We start from the raw sequence: 16,500 nt of genomic DNA, 5'->3' as shown, positions 1-16,500 counted from the left end.
ACGCCCGGCTGATGTTTTGTATTTTTAGTAGAGATGGGGTTTTGCCATGTTGGCCAGGCTGGTCTTGAACTCCTGAGCTCAGGCAATCTGCCCACCTCGGCCTCCCAAAGTGCTGGGACTACAGGAATGAGCCACCATGCTCGGCCAACGGTGATTTTTATTACCCAAGATCCGGCTCCACGGCACCTCTCGGGGAAGCTTTCCTTGACTCCCCCAGGCCAGGATACACACTCCAGAAATAACTAAAACTTTCTAGATGTTCTATATAATCTGTATATCACATCTATTAATGCTTTAGTGTATATTTGTATACTTTTATATGCATATACCTGTTTGTACACACACATTTGCTTATATGTAAATGTCTGTGTTTTCAGAAACCTCAGCTGAGTCCCAGCTCTGTGATAGTTTCTGAAGGATGATGACCTTGCTTGTCAGGGCTGTGGTCCTGGAATTGGTGGTGCCAATTTCATGTAAGGTTGGCTGGGTTCGGGGCCTATCCCCTTCCCCTTTGGCCCCAGTGCACCTAAGAGACCAATGGTCCCGGAGTACAGGTGGGACAGTTGGCCCAGAGCCTTCCCTGTCACTCCTTCTCCACTGGTCACTTGGGAACTGGCAAGAAAACTCAGAAATTCTCTCTTTTGGGGCCCTGAGGAGGCAGATCTGGGGGCGACCGCCTCACACAGGGATGCCCTCCCTCCCTGCCTTTTTTTTTTTTTTTTTTTTTTTTTTGAGATGGAGTCTTGCTCTGTCACCCAGGCTGGAGTGCAGTGACATGATCTTGGCTCATTACAACCTCCGCCTCCTGGGTTCAAAGGATTCTCTTGCCTCGGCCTCCCAAATAGCTGGGACTACACGTGCCCGCCACCATGCCCAGCTAATGTTTGTATTATTAGTAGAGACGGGGTTTCACCATGTTGGCCAGGCTGGTCTCCAACTCCCGACCTCAAATGATCCACCCGCCTCGGCCTCCCAAAGTGCTGGGATTACAGGTGTGAGCCACCGCACCCAGCCGAATAGTACATTTTAATTTATTCCTGTCAAAATTAGAAGAGCTGGGTCCTTTTTCTTTCACTAGATAGGAAACCTCCTACCCCTGTCTGCAGGGCAGCTGTGCAGGAAGAGGCCTGCCTGCATTTCCCACAGGAATGGCCTAGGGCATGTGATGCTCTCCTTCCTGGTCCACAGATGAAGAAGCTGAGGCTCAAGGAACCATCTGGCTAAGAGCATACAGTCAGCTGGTGGGAGGTGGAACCGGATCTGGGCCTTTCCAGGTCCTGCCCCGAGCTGCCCAAACTCTTTGGGGTCTTCACTGCCTTTCAGAGGAGTTTCTCCCCTCCCTGGAGTTTGCCTCCAAGTCTAGCCCCTCACCTCCTGCAGGAGGAATCCCCCAGCACCAGAGAAAAAGCCCAGATGCGACGCCCCAGGGCTGTGCACCCACCAGCCATGCCCACCCTCCCTGTGTGGCTAAGAGGGGGCAGAGGGAGAGCCGGGGACGTGGAGGCTGCTCTATTCTTTCTCTGCCTAGAGTGGCAGGGAGTGTCCCCGTCCACTCAGGCAGCTGGGGGAGGGGGACCTTGCATCCCAGCTCCTGGGGTCTGGGGGACACCCCTGTGCCCTGCTCCTTCCCCGGGCATGAAGGGGACCCCTGCATCTCAGCCCTGGGGTCTGGGGGATACCCCTGTGTCCTGCTCCTTCCCAGGGCTCATTGCCCATCTGTTTAGGCCAGAGTATCAGAATGTGGCTGTGGACTTCTTACAGTCAGAGAAAAGCAAAACCCCCCAAATGTTTGAAATACTTTTGTGGAACCGAGTTGGAAGGAACTGATGCAGGCGCCCTGCTTCTGTCGGGTAGGGGCTGTGGTCAGGGCCACTGACCACCCCAAAACCCCCAATCAAAGAGGTAAGGTGGCTTTGGCTCTGAGGGGTAGGGTCAGGTGTCCAGGTGGAGGGGTTCAAGGCACTGGTGGAGCCTGGGCCAAGACCCAGTCCAGAGAGGGTGTCCTTCATTCATGAATACAGACTGCCAGGGGCCAGGCGGACCAACATGGCCAACGTGGCTGCTGTATCTGTTAAGATCCGGGAGCTCAGCCTACATGGGAAAAATGTCTATTTGGCCTTAGAGAAAAAGGTTTTCTTCTGAAAAGCTATGGGTATCACTGAGAAGATTGCAAATCTGTAAAAAGTCCTCATGGATGTGTTAAAAATTAAACACTTTTAAAAAAAAAAAAAGAAGATAGTTTATTTCACTTTCTACCTTCTGACAACTCAAGGTGCAATATATACACATATTTTTTTCTTCACAGCAAACACCTTTGATTTTAGCACTGTTTTGAGATCTTCACCCTTGACATTTCCTCAACCTTAAAATAGAGTTTGTAGAACATCACCGAGTGGGACACAAGATTGCAAAAATGCAACAGAGAAGATACTGGTGTCACTGCACGCCACTTGGGGGCTACCAACAAGGTAGTGTCTGGATGTGACCACCACAAGTCTAGGAAAGAGAAAGCAGAGGGCGCACGCGTGGGAGACGCCACTGATAGTTCCAACGGGGGCCACCAGGTTCAAGAAGGCGGCAGGTCAACCGTGTTCTGACACATTTACCTGTCTTAAGGAGATACATGTGTGTTGTCTGAATTTCTAGCTTTTCCTAGTGTTCAAACGTTTGCCTTATCATTCTCCAAGTGTCCACCCAGAAGACCCGAAGCAACAGCCCCAGGCTTGCCGGGACGGCAGGAGCTCCTCTCCAACAGCCGAAGCCAAGCCAAGCCGTCTCTTACAGGGAGATCTGGAGTCCACCCCTTAGGGCTGCACCTCCCGGAGGGCATGCGGTCGTCCCCCACCTCTATTTCATGAGCAAATCATCTAGGATTAAGGAGGGAGCGGGGGCAGCCCCCCAGTTCTAGTCAATGCACACGGGATTTACTGACAGGCATCCTTTCTAAAGTGCAAAGTCCCTTAAAGCGCTCCTCAGGGGAGCTTCAGGCTGCAGCGCGCTCAGGCTGTGACTGTTTTGTCAGGTCCCAGAGTCTGCAGATAAAGTGGGGAGCTGGGTTCTCCCCAAATCGCACTGTCCTGCGGGAGGGGTATAGAAGGGAAGTTGGGGTGAACAAACCCAGCCCATCGTCTCTCCCCTTGGCTATGGTGAATGTTTCCCTTTCCAATAGTAACTAAGAAACCCTACCCCCACCCCCAGCCCCCGTGGGAGCGCTGTCCCACTGAAATCCCGTACTGAAATCCCGTGGCCACGTGCGTCCCCAGGCGCAGCTACAGGCAGGGCCACGCTCCCGAGGATCTCGCTCACCGCACTCTGCAAGCTAGAGACACCCACGCAAACCCAATCCCTTGCCAGCACCAGAGGCAGGGCTCCCACGGCGGCACCCATCCTTGCGAGCCCATCGGTCACATGATTGATTCCGTCCCTTTCCTGGAGAGCATGTGATACCCAGGCCCAGGGATGCATGGGGGACTGAGGCGCAGAAGGCAGGCCCCCTGAGGGCCTGTATGGAGGGAGGCTTCCGGGCCAGTGTTGGCCGCAGGAGAACAGTCTGGACGTGCTTCTTCCGTTTGGTGTCTCAGGCACCAACACGTTCCTGTTCCTGGCCCGCGGCAGCAAAGATTCCTGGGGTGCGTGGCCTGTGTGACTCTAGGAACCCCTGCTCTGTCTGCGGCCTTAGCCTGTGCGAACCAGGCAGGGTGCAGCTGGCATCCGACTCCCCTTTCCTGTGGACGCAGCTGGGAAAAAGTGAAGCCTATCTCCAAGAATCATCAACATGAATACACGATTTACAGGATAAGGGAGTGAGACGGCTGCATCCTAAGAAAAATGGTTCAGCAGAAGTGAATGGCTCACTGGGACTGGAAACAGGACAGGAAAAGGAGTAAGAATGACCTTGAGTGAGAATCTGGCCGCTTCGCCTCGTGGCTGCAGAAACTGAGGAGGGACCAGCCTCAGAACACCCGCTTGCTGGGTCCAGAGGGGGTTCTCCCTCCCCTCTCCCTGAGGCTGGGCCACTGCCACCCTGTGAGCATCCCTTCCTCTGCAGAAAGGGACCCTCTAATTTTTAAAGTTCTCTTTCTCAAGCTCCACACTGTTCTTGGAAATACTACTGGGCTCTCTGGCTGCGCTGTGGTCTGGTTTTAGGTAATTCAGTAACAAAGCTGATCTAACCACATGGGCCTAGCTGGATCCTTCCTAACTAAAAAGCCAACAGAGGCCGGGTGTGATGCTTCACGCCTGTAATCACAGCACTTTGGGAGGCTGAGGTGGGAGGATCACCTGAGGTCAGGAGTTCAAGACCAGCCTGGCCAGCATGGTGAAACCCCATCTCTACTAAAAATGTAAAAATTAGCCCGGCGTGGTGGTGTGCACCTGTAATCCCAGCTACTCAGGAGGCTGAGGCAGAAGAATTGCTTGAACCCGGGAGGTAGAGGTTGCAGTGAGCAGAGATTGTGTCACTGCACTCTAGCCTGGGCAACAGAGCAAGACTCTGTCTCAAAAAAAAAAAAAAAAAAAAAAAGGCCAGGCGTGATGGCTCACGCCTATAATCCCAATACTTTGGGAGGCCGAGGCAGGTGGATAACCTGAGGTCGGGAGTTTGAGACCAGACTGAGCAACATGGAGAAACCCTGTCTCTATTAAAAATACAAAATTAGCTGGGTGTGGTGGTGCATGCCTGTAATCCCAGCTACTCAGGAGGGGAGGCTGAGGCAGGAGAATCGCTTGAACCTGGGATGTGGAGGTTGCAGTGAGCCGAAATCGAGACATTGCACTCCAGCCTGGGCAACAAGAGCGAAACTCCGTCTCAAAACAAAACAAAACAAAATAAAACAAAACAAAACAAAACAAAAAAAGCCAACAGATAGTGGGACCCAGGAAGATCAGGCCTGTAGCTTCCAGCTAAGGAAGCCCAGTCAGACTGAAACCTTTCACAAACTCTTTACAGTGTGAACCTGCATTCCTCGTGTCAGGGGTCTGGAACACCAGGTGCTCCAGGGTGATGAGGTAACCCACGCAGAACAGCCTAGGGAAAAGCGCATCTCACAGCTCCAGCCTTCTTTCCTCATAACTGAACTCCTCAGCATTACTGGGCTTGGAGGAGTGAGCGAGGCCTGTTTGGTTTCAACTCACAGGTGGGAAAGAAGAAGAGGGCTGGCGGTGTCTGTGATTCTTGCACTGGGCCTCGGTGCTGGTTTTAAACCAAATATGTGTTGCTTGGATTAACCTGAACATCAGGATTTTAATTTGGGTACAGAGCTCAGAAACTAGACTCTCCCTCTAGCCATTTTTTGGAAATTTCAGAGCTGTTTGGCCCACTTTCTTTCTTTTGGCAATAGGAAAATCATAGAGTCTACCCCATTTCACTTACAGATAACTTACTACATCCGAACTGAGTTCTCCGGCCTTTGGTTAAACACGCGCATGCACATGGCAGATGCAATCTATTAACACGGCCCCTCTTAAACATCTATCAATGTTGCTAAAATTGTATCAATGTTGCTAAAATTGTAACAAAGGATAAAAACATACAATGCTGCCTATCAACATGTCCTGTTTTCAAAGCAGGGAGCTTTTCACTTGCGCGAGTTGTTTGCATTTTGGTTCACTAGGATTGGCACAGCCCTCCAGGTCGGGCGGCAGAGTGCCTGCAACGGCCCCATGGATGACAGGCCTTCGTGCTCCTGGTTTTGGGCATTCTGCCTGCTGGGACTGGGAACCTCTCCCCAGGAATCACCTGACACTTCCTGAGTTTACAGAGGGGCCACCAGAGCTCTCCTACACCCAGGTGGCCTTGGGTGTGCCCCTGCTGTGACACCTCCCCACGCAGGGACCTTTGAACAGTGTGGCTGGGTCCGCTTGCTCTGCACCACAGCCCAGCTCATGCCTGCTCTGCCCAGGTCCTGGGGGAAGAGAGGAAACCTTGGTGGCAGGTGGTCAGCCCTGTCCCAGGCACACTGGACCTCCTCCAGGCAACCCTGGCCAGAGCCACTATCAGCCACAGCCGGCAGGAGACCACAGGCACCTCCCGAGCCGCTGCCTGCTCTGCTCACAGCACAAGGGGCTGTCTCTCGGGCACCCTGTGTGGATGGAGCACAGAGGGGACCCTTCTCTGTCAGCATTCCTCCAACTCTGAGGAGCTAGATCTACAAGAACAGGTAGTAAAGGGGGAAACAAACAAACAAAGAAACCCCCAACCCTTTCCTCTCCCTGAAATGGCTATTTCAAGAGTCTATGTGGAGAAAAAAGTGTCAAGACCATTTTTGAAGTTAAAGTGCTTGGAAAAAAGCCCAGCGAAGTCAGCGCTGCCTTTCCTTCCAGAGGCTGTGCACAAGCTCTCCAGCGCCCCCAAGAGAGCCTCAGAATCAAACAAAACTTCCATACAAAAATCCTATACATACAGGGGTAAGTCCTGTGGGCACTGCAGAACAAAGTCTGAATGCATTTCCGCTAACATGAATAATGCATGACTAAGAATGCTGACGACAAGGCGGCTGAAGGGAGTGCCCGGACAGTCAGCCCTAGAGTGTGGCCTGAGTTTCACCGGGAGGGGGAGAGCAGTGCCCTGGAGCCGTGGCTGGATGCTGCAGGAGGTGTGTATTATCTGCAGTTGGCATCAGGGCGAGGGGCGTCCGCACACCCCTCGCTCTCTGACATTTCTCCGAATGGATTCGGTGGAGACATGGCCGTTGGGACCCAATGATGGGGGAAGGGGCACCCCAGACTGCACAACTCGCCAGCCCTGACCCAGCTCATGGCGAGGACACTGGCAGCATGGCCACGGTCTGGCCAGCGGCATCGCTGGGCTGAGATCACTCATGCACCATGCAGTCAGGGGCCCTGAGCCCCGGCTCCCCCGTCCTGCAGTCTGGCAGCATATGGTCCAAATGCATCAGATAATGCCTCAGACACACATTCTGTGATCCAACCAATCTGCAGCACAGATTGTTGTCTCTGGAGAATGTTCCGTCTCTAGAACATTCCGGGGAGGCATTCCCCGGAGGGAAACCTTCCAAGCCGTGGCCGGGTAAGTGACTCTCAGACGTTTCTGTGGTGCTCACAAACAAGATGGGACTTATCTGACTGCATGTCAGAGGAGGTACCCAGGAAGGGCAGGAGGGGAGGATGGCGGGAGGAGGGAGAGCCCCACGGGCCTGTTTCGCAGTCAGGGACCACGGCAGCGACGGGCAGGAGGCAGGGGACCCCAGGAGGCCTAGCAGCGTCCACACACGGCGAAACAGAAGGCTCTGGACCCAGCATGCAGGTGTTGGGGTCAGGCCCTGGGCCCACGGGCTGGCCTGGAGTACCTGGTACAGACCCACAGAAGAGAAGGGCCGTGGTTCCCAGGCAGTAGGTGTGAGGTGAAGGGAGTCTCTGCAGAGGCTGGAGGAAGGAGCTACAAAGGTCTGGTGGGGAAGGAAAAAGCGCCTCCGGAGCCCAATGCTCAGCGCTTAGAGGCAGAGGCCATGCCACTGGCTCACCCTGCACGTCACACAGAACTGCCTCTCTCCAGCCGCTGCCACTCCCAGCTCAGACTTTCCTGCCTTGTCTGGAATAAAGAGCAGCACTGTTTGCTTTTAGAAAGGGTGGTTGCCTAGTGGCTACTAAAGAAACTTCTCTTCCCTGTGCTTCTTTCGAGGGACACATGGCACAACGCCGCTTCGTGACCATGGAGCCTTCTCTGCTTCAGAAGGGAGCTGTCCACCAGGCGGACACATTTCAGATGGTCTGTGTGGTCTGCCGCGGACATCCTGGCACTGCTGTGACTCTGGCAGAGATACACAGATCCTGGGCCGTCTGCAGGGCACACACACGTCCCTCTGGTGGGAGCCAGGTCTTGCTCTAGCCAGCCAAGAGCATCCTCTACACCGCACCCACTCTCTCTCTAAAACAGGCGTTTCCTCCTCAAGGTTCCTGTGACTTCCCATTCCTGCCCCACAGAGGGAGACTGGTGAAGAGCGAGGACCGGCCACAGCCCCACGCTGAGAGGACTGGATGGGAGCCACGTGTGCACCCATTGCAGGGAATGTGGCCCACGGCCACCCACCGTGAGTGGCAGCGCCGGCCCTCCACCACTGGGTGTGCCGGCTGCAGCCCCACCTCATGGCTGTCCTGCCTGCATCCCTCGCCCGCCCCCACCCTCGCCAGCCCTTGGCCCATGATGGCCCATGGCATCCTTCCCCTCCTCCCTCTTGGTCTCATCTCACAAGCCTGGCACTCGGGGTACAACTGGTCACCTCGGCTTTAGCCGTGTGACCCAAGGGACACTTTGGCACATGGATGGGGGTCGCAGACACAGGCAGAGGAGATGAGGGAGGAGCAGCGGATTCTTCTAACCGCTAGTCCTAGGGCAGCAGGAGTGGCTCTGGGTGCTGCTGGCTTCATGCAGGTCATCGGGTGGGGTGACGGCCGGGCGCTGGGCCCGGGAGAATGGCGCGTGGCCTCAGTCCTCCTGCGGAGTGCGACTTCTGGGGCCTACTCAGTGGCCATTTGCTCAATGTGGTCACTAAGCAGCTTGTATTGCTCTGGAAGAGAAAGCGATGTTATTTATCAGATGAAAGATGGTAACAGGGACAAGTATATCCCGCATTTGTCACTCGGACAGGGACGAATCAGGCCTCCCTGGGAGCAGGGCTACAGCTCCTGAACCGCACTGCCTTCTGCAGGCCACACTGCTTGCGTGCTTCAGGGCAGGGCTGTGCCACAAGGGCGCGTTACACACACAGCCTCTTGGCCAGCACGCCGCCTGTGGGACAAGCAGGTGGCTGGAAGGGGCCCTCAAAACTGGGAAACGCACCTTCTTATGAAAATGGTGTCATGAGGCGCAGCCCCTACAGCCTGTGAAAGGCACGGGGCAGTCAGTCCAGCCACCCTGGGGAGCGGGAGAGGTGGCAGCATCCCCCTTGCCCTTTGTTAGTGAGGTGGGGCTGCTAGCAACATTCTGAGATCGTCCAGCGGCCACTGGCACTCTCACGCCTCCTGAGGCCACTCCACCACAGATCCCTTGAATGAGGTGGAGAATGGGATTTTCTAAAGAACATGCGTCAATCCATATCCATGCCTAGGTGTAAGTCCTTTTCGACGAAGAGGAACCAACGCCTGTGGCAGATGGGAGGGCCACAAAGGGACTGGCCCCCTCACAGGAGGGCGCCAATGTCACAGCAACTCCCTGCTGTCACAGAAGCCAGAGATTCTAGAAAAACCTCAAAACTCCCTCCCCACCATCCTTGTCCCCCGATACTCATCATGGCAGTGTGGTCTGAGAAAGAAAAGGACGACACGTGACAGCCATTTAGAAGGGGGCAACTTGGGGCCGGAGTTTGGCTCCGTGCAAGCTGAGTCCAAGCGCTGAGTCCCCCTTCTTCCTCTGCCCTGACTCTGAACACCCAGGCTGGGGCCCCAACGCCCGCAATCCCATCTAGCAGAAATGGATTCCAAATGGAACAAGAGGTGTCCTGTGCGTCTGTCTACACAGACTGGGGAGAGAGGAGGGGCCGTCTGCCGAGAGCTCAGCCTCATGTTTCCGACTGCAACACGACATGCCTTCTGGCAGTGCAGAAGCGCCAGCGGGCACAACACTGGCTCCTGACCCCCCCTGCCCACCTCCTGCCAGTGGCCTCCCGCAGACACACCTTCATCCAGGTTTCCAATCACAGCCTGCTTCTTCAGGAAGTCATTGCACAGCTTCTTGTTTAGTCCGAAGGCCAGCATGTTGTGCGTGAATGTGCTGCAGGAGAAACCCCAAGAGCGTCACCCGCCGGCCTCCCAGGGGAAAGGGCCGGGGAGCTGGGCCCTCATCTCTGGAACGCCCACCATGGCCTGCCTGGAATTGTCAGCAAAAACTAAAACGCACTGCTGCCTAATGAGCCACCAGCAACTCTCACTGTGGCACTGCGGCCAACAGGGGTCGCGTAGGAGGCGGATTAATTATGAGCTGGCATGGACGCCAGTGTGATGAACCCCATGCCTCAGAGCAGGTTGACATCGCACCCCAGGGTGTGACATCAGGTGTGACAGCTCACAGGGTGGGCCCTCCCCCTCTCTCCCCTCCCGCTTTCCCACTCTGGCCCTTACCCCAGCTGCCCGAAGGTGATGTTCTCGTTGAACCGGAGGCTGTCGTCACGCTCCTCCTGGGTCATGTGGCACCACTTCTCCCTGCAAGCACAGGAGGTGACAGGAGCGGGGCTCAGACGGTGCTGTCCTTGCCCCAGCTCCTCGCCCTGTTCTGACCCGCAGGTGCTGGCGGCACCCGTGTACGGCCCCCACCGGGCACAGAAGGGGGTGCCTTCCACCGGAGAGCCGTGTGCTGGGCCTTCCCACAAGGCCTGCTGGGATCCTCACACCACGACTGGGGTCCCCAACATTCATTTCACTCTTCATAAGAGATGTGGAAACGAAAGTGCTCTTTATGGCCCTGAAGGCGTGGAGTGCCATGCAGCTATCCAGTCATTCTACAGGCAGCGAGGCTGGCCCCAGAGCCTCACTACAGGTGGAGAGTGGGGTATGGGCCTGTCCTCGGGGGAGAAAACTTCACAGAGGGAGGGGAACTGCCCAACGTCCCAGGACAGCGGGCCTTGGTGGCCCAGGGAAAGTTTTTAGACTCACACCTGTGTCTCCTCACCAGCCTGACGGGCCAAGCGAGGTGCGACGTCCTGGGGCCAGCTGCAGATAGCAGCTTCCACAGAGGCCGAGGGCGCTGAGGGCCACACTGTCCCCTGTCTAGAGGGCTGTGCCCTGCTCACCTGTGCTTTCTCCATGTTGGCTTTCTCGAGGGCCTCAATGCTCTCTCTAGTCCCCTCCCTGAATAACACAGACCAGGCCCCCTGCTTCCCGCCAGCCTCTTTGACCGTGACCCTGTCAGTGCTGTGGACTATGCTGAAGACAGCACCCAGGCGTGAGAACAAAGTGCTAAAAACCCAATAAGACGGCATCGGCCGAGGTTTGCATGAGCTTCAGGAGCCGGCGGGGACCCTGATGTGTTCTCCGCACATGGCCTGAAGTGGGAGGGTGTTCTGAGCGTTCACCTGCTGCGTGCTTTAGAGGGGAGTGCTGTTAATCCCTCACCTGTCCAGGGCAGAACAAGGAGGCTCCCCATCCCTTCCCAACCCCTCACTGTCACAGAGCTTTTCTGTGTTGCTGGCTCCTTCCCTTCCCTCCAGGGCCTGGGGCCTCCCCGACCCTTACACAAGTCCCTGGACACCACGTCCATCTGAGAAGCTACCTGCAGAAGCAGCTGCGAACGTGGAGACACTAATTTGAGCCCCTTTCCCCCTGAAAAGAAAACTGGATGGATGAGTCTGATTAAAATAAGGTTGAGAGGAAGATCAAAGAAAGGGGAGAAGGATGGTATGAGAGGGTGAGAGGCTGGGATCATGGAGAAGCCAGAGGAAGAGAAACAAAACAAAGGAACATGAACTCCTGGCTCCTCGCCACCCCCTGGCCCACGAGAGGCCACTGGCACTGCTGCAGCTTAGCAGGGGTCACAGGACATCAGGGGCATGATGGGGGTGACGGACAAAGGTCACTCCCAGCCTCCTCGTGCCGATGGCAGGATGCCCACGAAGACACCAGAATATACTTCCAGGTACTCTGCAGAGTCCCATCCCATTTCCTTCCTACTGCCTTTCCCCGAAACAGCCACCTTGAGGGTTGTCCAGACACATAAATCCCCGCACCACCCGCAGGCCTGCTGTGCACAGTTGTGCAGGTTGGGCGCTGCACAACCCCAGACCATACGGGAACGGCTCCCTTGGAGTTGTGCAGCACAGCGGCCCTGACCCCTCCTCTTTCTGGGCCAGATGAGGAGGCAATTCTTCTTGCCATGGTGAGGACGAAAGCTGGGACATTTAACCTGACATCTCAAGAAAGAGGTAAACGGTCAATGGCAGTAGCAGATCAGGTAATGCCCACGATAAAATCACTTCTTACAACTGAGTTCAGGCCGGGTGCGGTGGCTCATGCCTGTCATCCCAGCACTTTGGGAGGCCGAGGCAGTCAGATTACCTGAGTTCAGGAGTTCAAGACCAGCCTGGCCAACGTGGCAACCCTGTCTCTACTAAAAATACAAAAATTAGGCCGGGTGCGGTGGCTCATGCCTGTAATCCCAGCACTTTGGGAGGCTGAGACAGGTGGACCACCTGAGGTCAGGAGTTTGGGACCAGCCTGACCAACATGGTGAAACCCCGTCTGTACTAAAAATACGAAATGAGCCAGACGTGGTGGTGGGTGCCTCTAATCTCAGCTACTCGGGAGGCTGAGGCAGAAGAATCGCTTGAACCCGGGAGGTAGAGGTTGCAGTGAACCGAGATCGCACCATTGCACTCCAGCCTGGACAACAAGAGCGAAACTCCGTCTCAAAAAAAAAAAAAAAAACAGAGAGAAAGAAAAGAAAAATTAGCCGTGTGTGGTGGCGGGCACCTGTAATCTCAGCTACCCGGGAGGCTGAGGCAGGAGAACTGCTTGAACCCGGGAGGCAGAGGTTACAGTGAGCCGAGATCGTACCACTGTACTCCAGCCTGGACAACAAGAGCAAAAGTCTGTGTCAAAAACAAAAAAAAGAAAAGAAGAGAAAAGAAAAATTAGCCGGGCATGGTGGCGGGCACTTGTAATCCCAGCTACCTGGAAGGCTGAGGCAGGAGAATTGCTTGAACCCAGGAGGTGGAGGTTGCACTGAGCTGAGATTGCGCCACTGCACTCCAGCCTGGGCAACAGAGCGAGACTCCATCTCAAAAGAAAAAAAAAAAAAAAAGATAAAAGAGTTCAATTTCCAGTACTGGACAAGCTCTGACACTGGGAAGCGAGCTGAACATGCATCTACACTGCTACGGTGGGAATCTGGAAGGGACCAACCGCCTGCTGAGAGGGAAACCTTCTCAAATGGAGAAGCGTCTGCCTCTGTACACAGAGAGGATAATAATGGCATCTTGCTGTCGGCAGAGGTTACCAAAAAAGAGATGGCATGTTGGAAGCATGAGGTTGCCTGGGGACTTGGAGGCAACCTCACCCCCTGCCACCTGCCTCAATCTCAAAGCAATATTCGGCCTTCTTCTGGGGAAGGCTCAGGGGCCAGTCAGAGATGAGGAGCTGGTGCAGAGCTATGTGTGGTCAAAGCGAATCTGCCCGGGTGAGAAGGCCCAAGAGGCCAGCTGTCCCCTCAGCTGAGCTCAACACAGACCACCCTCCCCAGCAGCACCAGCCAGCTCTCAGAGGATGCTGGGATGCTCCCAGCCCTCCTCGGGCCAGGGCTGTGGGGCTGACTCATTCCTGGAAGGCTGGTTAATCACACAGTCACCCCGAGAGTCAGTGAAAACCCAGGGGCTTTGTTCATGAAAGGAGGTGTTTGTTAGGCCTAAGTGCTCCTTTGAAAGCTGTAAGTCTGCATAAGAAACGCGATTGCTCACGACAATAAACACTACAGACATATCACTGATTAGAGGAGGCAACTTCATGAATCCTCCAACGAAAGAGACATCGTATCAGGGACTCTATTTGAAGAGGCAGATCGGCAACGCTAAAAATACATCACAAAGGATTATAGCCCACAGAAAGGTGAGCAGAGAATCAGACTCCTCTGTGGGCTGGCAGGAAACAGCCCCATTCTTGGATTTCCTCGGGGGCCCCTTGCACCCCCATCCCTGAGTGGCTGGGAAAGTGGGAGTGTGTCCTTCTTCCGTGCCTCCCTCAAACTGGCGGCCCCAGCACACCTGAGAGTGGGTGGTGTTGCAAACAGGACAGACTCTGCACCCCACCCGTGGCTTCCCAGATGAGCCGGGACCCACTTCTCCGGCGTGAACAGTGAGGCCAAGGACGAGACTTTCAGGTCTGCTCAGAAGGGGCCGGAGTGGCTGGTGGAAGGCACGGCTGGCTCAGAACTGGAGCCCGCTTTCCCCGGCGTCACCACCTTTGCCTCTCGAGCTCATGCTGTCACCAGGGCGTCTCAAGGTGTCACATTTGTTTTCTGACTATTTCGGAGTGCTCTGGCCTTGGGAGGCTCCCACCTGCCCAGTTCCAGGACGCATCACCAGCCTGCCCTAGCGCTGGCCTTACCTCCCCAGGGCTGCCCTCCCCACCAGCCGCCAGGCTGCACCTGCGTCTGGGCTGTGCCTGCTGCAGCAGCTCAGCACAGTGCACAGCCCCCACCCTGCAGTGGCCTTCGCAGGAGCCCGCACTGTAAAATGGAACAAAGTCACGTGGACACACACACCTCTTCTCCTCCTCCTCTCCAGCATCCCTTCTGGAGCGGCAGCAGAAACAGGTAAACAAAGGAACATGTCAAAGTCATGCAAGATATGTGGATGGTAAAAAGAGAACAAGCAGAGGAGGGTTATTACAGGCAGAAACGGAGCGGGACAGAGAAAGACAGGATATTTGAAATAAATTCACTTCCTAGAAGTCTGAGAACTAAAGAGGCAACGCCCCTCCACCTAGACACATCTAAGCATTTCCCTGTTCTGGTCTCCTGGCAGAGCCGGGTCTCTGGAGGGTCCTCGGGCAGTCTCAGCTTCTCTCCCTCTCCATGAGCCTCTCCGCCTCCCCAGGAAATGCGGCCACGGCAGAATGCTCTGGGCCTTCCGCCCCCAGAGGGTTTTAGCTGCCTCCAGAGGGAAGAATTTCACTTGAGACACGGCAAGTGCTGGCAGACTCGAGTCTTCCCCCCAACAGCAGCCATCTGCCCACTCTCCTGACGAGGGTTAATGGTAGGGGGTCTCCCCAGTGTTACAGAGGGAGGGATGTGCTTTATTAATGAGGAGACCAGGGCCGAGAGGTTCACAGACTTCAGTCACATGACTGGAAGGGGCTCCCCCAGGGACTGCCGTCCCTCGCTGTCATGTCACTGCACACGGTGGACGGCACCTTTGCTTGCTATGGCATCGGCCCCCATGGGGTGGGTGCCAGCCCCTCCCCTCTGCCATGTGCGAGGTGGCCCTCAGCGAAGCTGGGAAGGTCTGCTCAGGCTGCAGACCCAAGAGGTGAGTTGCGAGCGGCAACTGCATTCCCCAGGCACCAGCTCTTGAGGGCAGTCTCGGGGGTGGTGGCCAGCCCTTCCTCCCAGGACCCTGCTCCAGGCGTTTATCCTCAGGATGCTGATTTTGTCCAGCAAACAGCAGGGTGGGCCCAGCAGCGGGGGTCCTGATGGTCTTAGTGGGAGTTTGCATTTTTAGGAGGGTCAGGCCAAGTCATGCCAGAGCCCCAGGACAGAAAGCGCTCATGCAAGCTGAGCACCCCCACCCATGAAGCTGTGACCCCTCAGGCAGCTTGCAGGGCACCAGGGCCACGAGGGGGTGAAGAAAAAACAGACACGTCCACTCAGCTGCTCTTCTGTTCTCCTCTTCCGAAACCGGGAAATAAAGCCACTCCCTGGTCCTTTTTCCTGAGGCTAAATAGGGCCACACTTTGCTCCTACCTGGTAGTGGGAGATCGTTTTGTCCTCTCACAATGGACAGCGTCAAAAAAGGCTGCATTCCAGAACCTCAGCGTGTGCCTGCAAGACAGAGCTCCAGTCACACTCTCTCCAAGGGGAGGCAGGGAAGACACGGGTTGTGGGCCCCTTGAGGGATAAACAAGGGCAATGTCTCACATCTGTCTGAGCTTCTAAAAAGTCTCAGAGAGGTTGGGCTGAGAAGGAAAAACTGAGCATATGGCTTGATCTAATTACAGCTGTTTCCCTGGGGCTCCCAGTGGCTGCGCATCTCTTAGGAGAGATGGCGCAAGTGGGAGGGAAAGCTACGATAACCCGGCTGCACTGCTGGCAGGAGGGCACCGGCGGGCAGAGTTGAAGCCACCATCTGTAGGACACAGAGGTGGGCTGTTTTCTTCTTCTGCCTTTCCTGTTGGGACTCCCAAGAGGAAGCAGAGGGCTGGGAAGATGTGCTTTTCTACATCAGCGTCTAGTAACATAAATGGCAACCAGGCAGGGACTCGTCGTGTGCTGAGCGAACTAACGTTCATAGGGATATTCAAGGAAAAAAAACATTCTTATTTTATTTTTTTGAGATGGAGTTTCACTCTTGTTGCCCAGGCTGGAGTTCAATGGCACGATCTCGCCTCACTGCAGCCTCTGCCTCCCAGGTTCAAGCATTCTCCTGCCTCAGCCTCCTGAGTAGCTGGGATTACAGGCATGCGCCACCACACCCAGCTAATTTTGTATTTTTAGTAGAGATGGGGATTTCACCATGTTGACCAGGCTGGTCTCGAACTCCTGACCACAGGTAATCCACCCGCCTTGGCATCCCAAATTACTGGGATTACAGGCATGAGCCACTGTGCCCAGCAGAAAAATTCTTCTTAAAGAACATCAGGGGCTGGCAAACTATGGTGTGTAGGCTGAAGCGGGCCAGTGGCTTGTTTCCATAAATAAAGTTTTATTGGAACAAGCCATGCTCATACATTTATACAACGTCCCTGGTGGTGTTCACGCTACAACAGCATAGTAGTGTGGCTGCAGCAGAGACCATCTGGCCCGCACAGTATAACATATTTATTATCTGGCCCTTCACAGAA

The 16,500-nt window shown here is 55.2% G+C and overlaps 1 protein-coding gene across 6 annotated transcripts in view; it reads right to left on the bottom strand.

Annotated features, from left to right (window-relative positions):
• Window positions 1–2,222: 2,222 nt before the first annotated feature.
• Window positions 2,223–16,500, bottom strand: part of KIAA0513 (KIAA0513 ortholog) — a 68,784-nt gene continuing 54,506 nt past the window's right edge. For 5 of the 6 annotated variants that reach the window (XM_055299768.2, XM_055299770.2, XM_055299771.2 and 2 more), the window contains exons 9-13: window positions 15,404–15,481; window positions 14,204–14,233; window positions 10,075–10,155; window positions 9,633–9,727; window positions 2,223–8,525 (exon numbers count right to left, since the gene is read on the bottom strand). In XM_055299768.2, coding sequence (XP_055155743.1) covers window positions 8,476–8,525; window positions 9,633–9,727; window positions 10,075–10,155; window positions 14,204–14,233; window positions 15,404–15,481 — 334 coding nt within the window. In that variant the 3' untranslated portion in view covers window positions 2,223–8,475. The remainder of the gene's footprint in view (window positions 8,526–9,632; window positions 9,728–10,074; window positions 10,156–14,203; window positions 14,234–15,403; window positions 15,482–16,500) is intronic. The other variant, XM_055299772.2, reaches the window with a different exon arrangement.

Source organism: Symphalangus syndactylus, chromosome 11, assembly GCF_028878055.3.
Source record: "Symphalangus syndactylus isolate Jambi chromosome 11, NHGRI_mSymSyn1-v2.1_pri, whole genome shotgun sequence".
NCBI classification, from domain to species: Eukaryota; Metazoa; Chordata; class Mammalia; order Primates; family Hylobatidae; genus Symphalangus; species Symphalangus syndactylus.
Note: the sequence above shows the minus strand (reverse complement) of the source record. Positions and strands in the feature narration are given on the sequence as shown.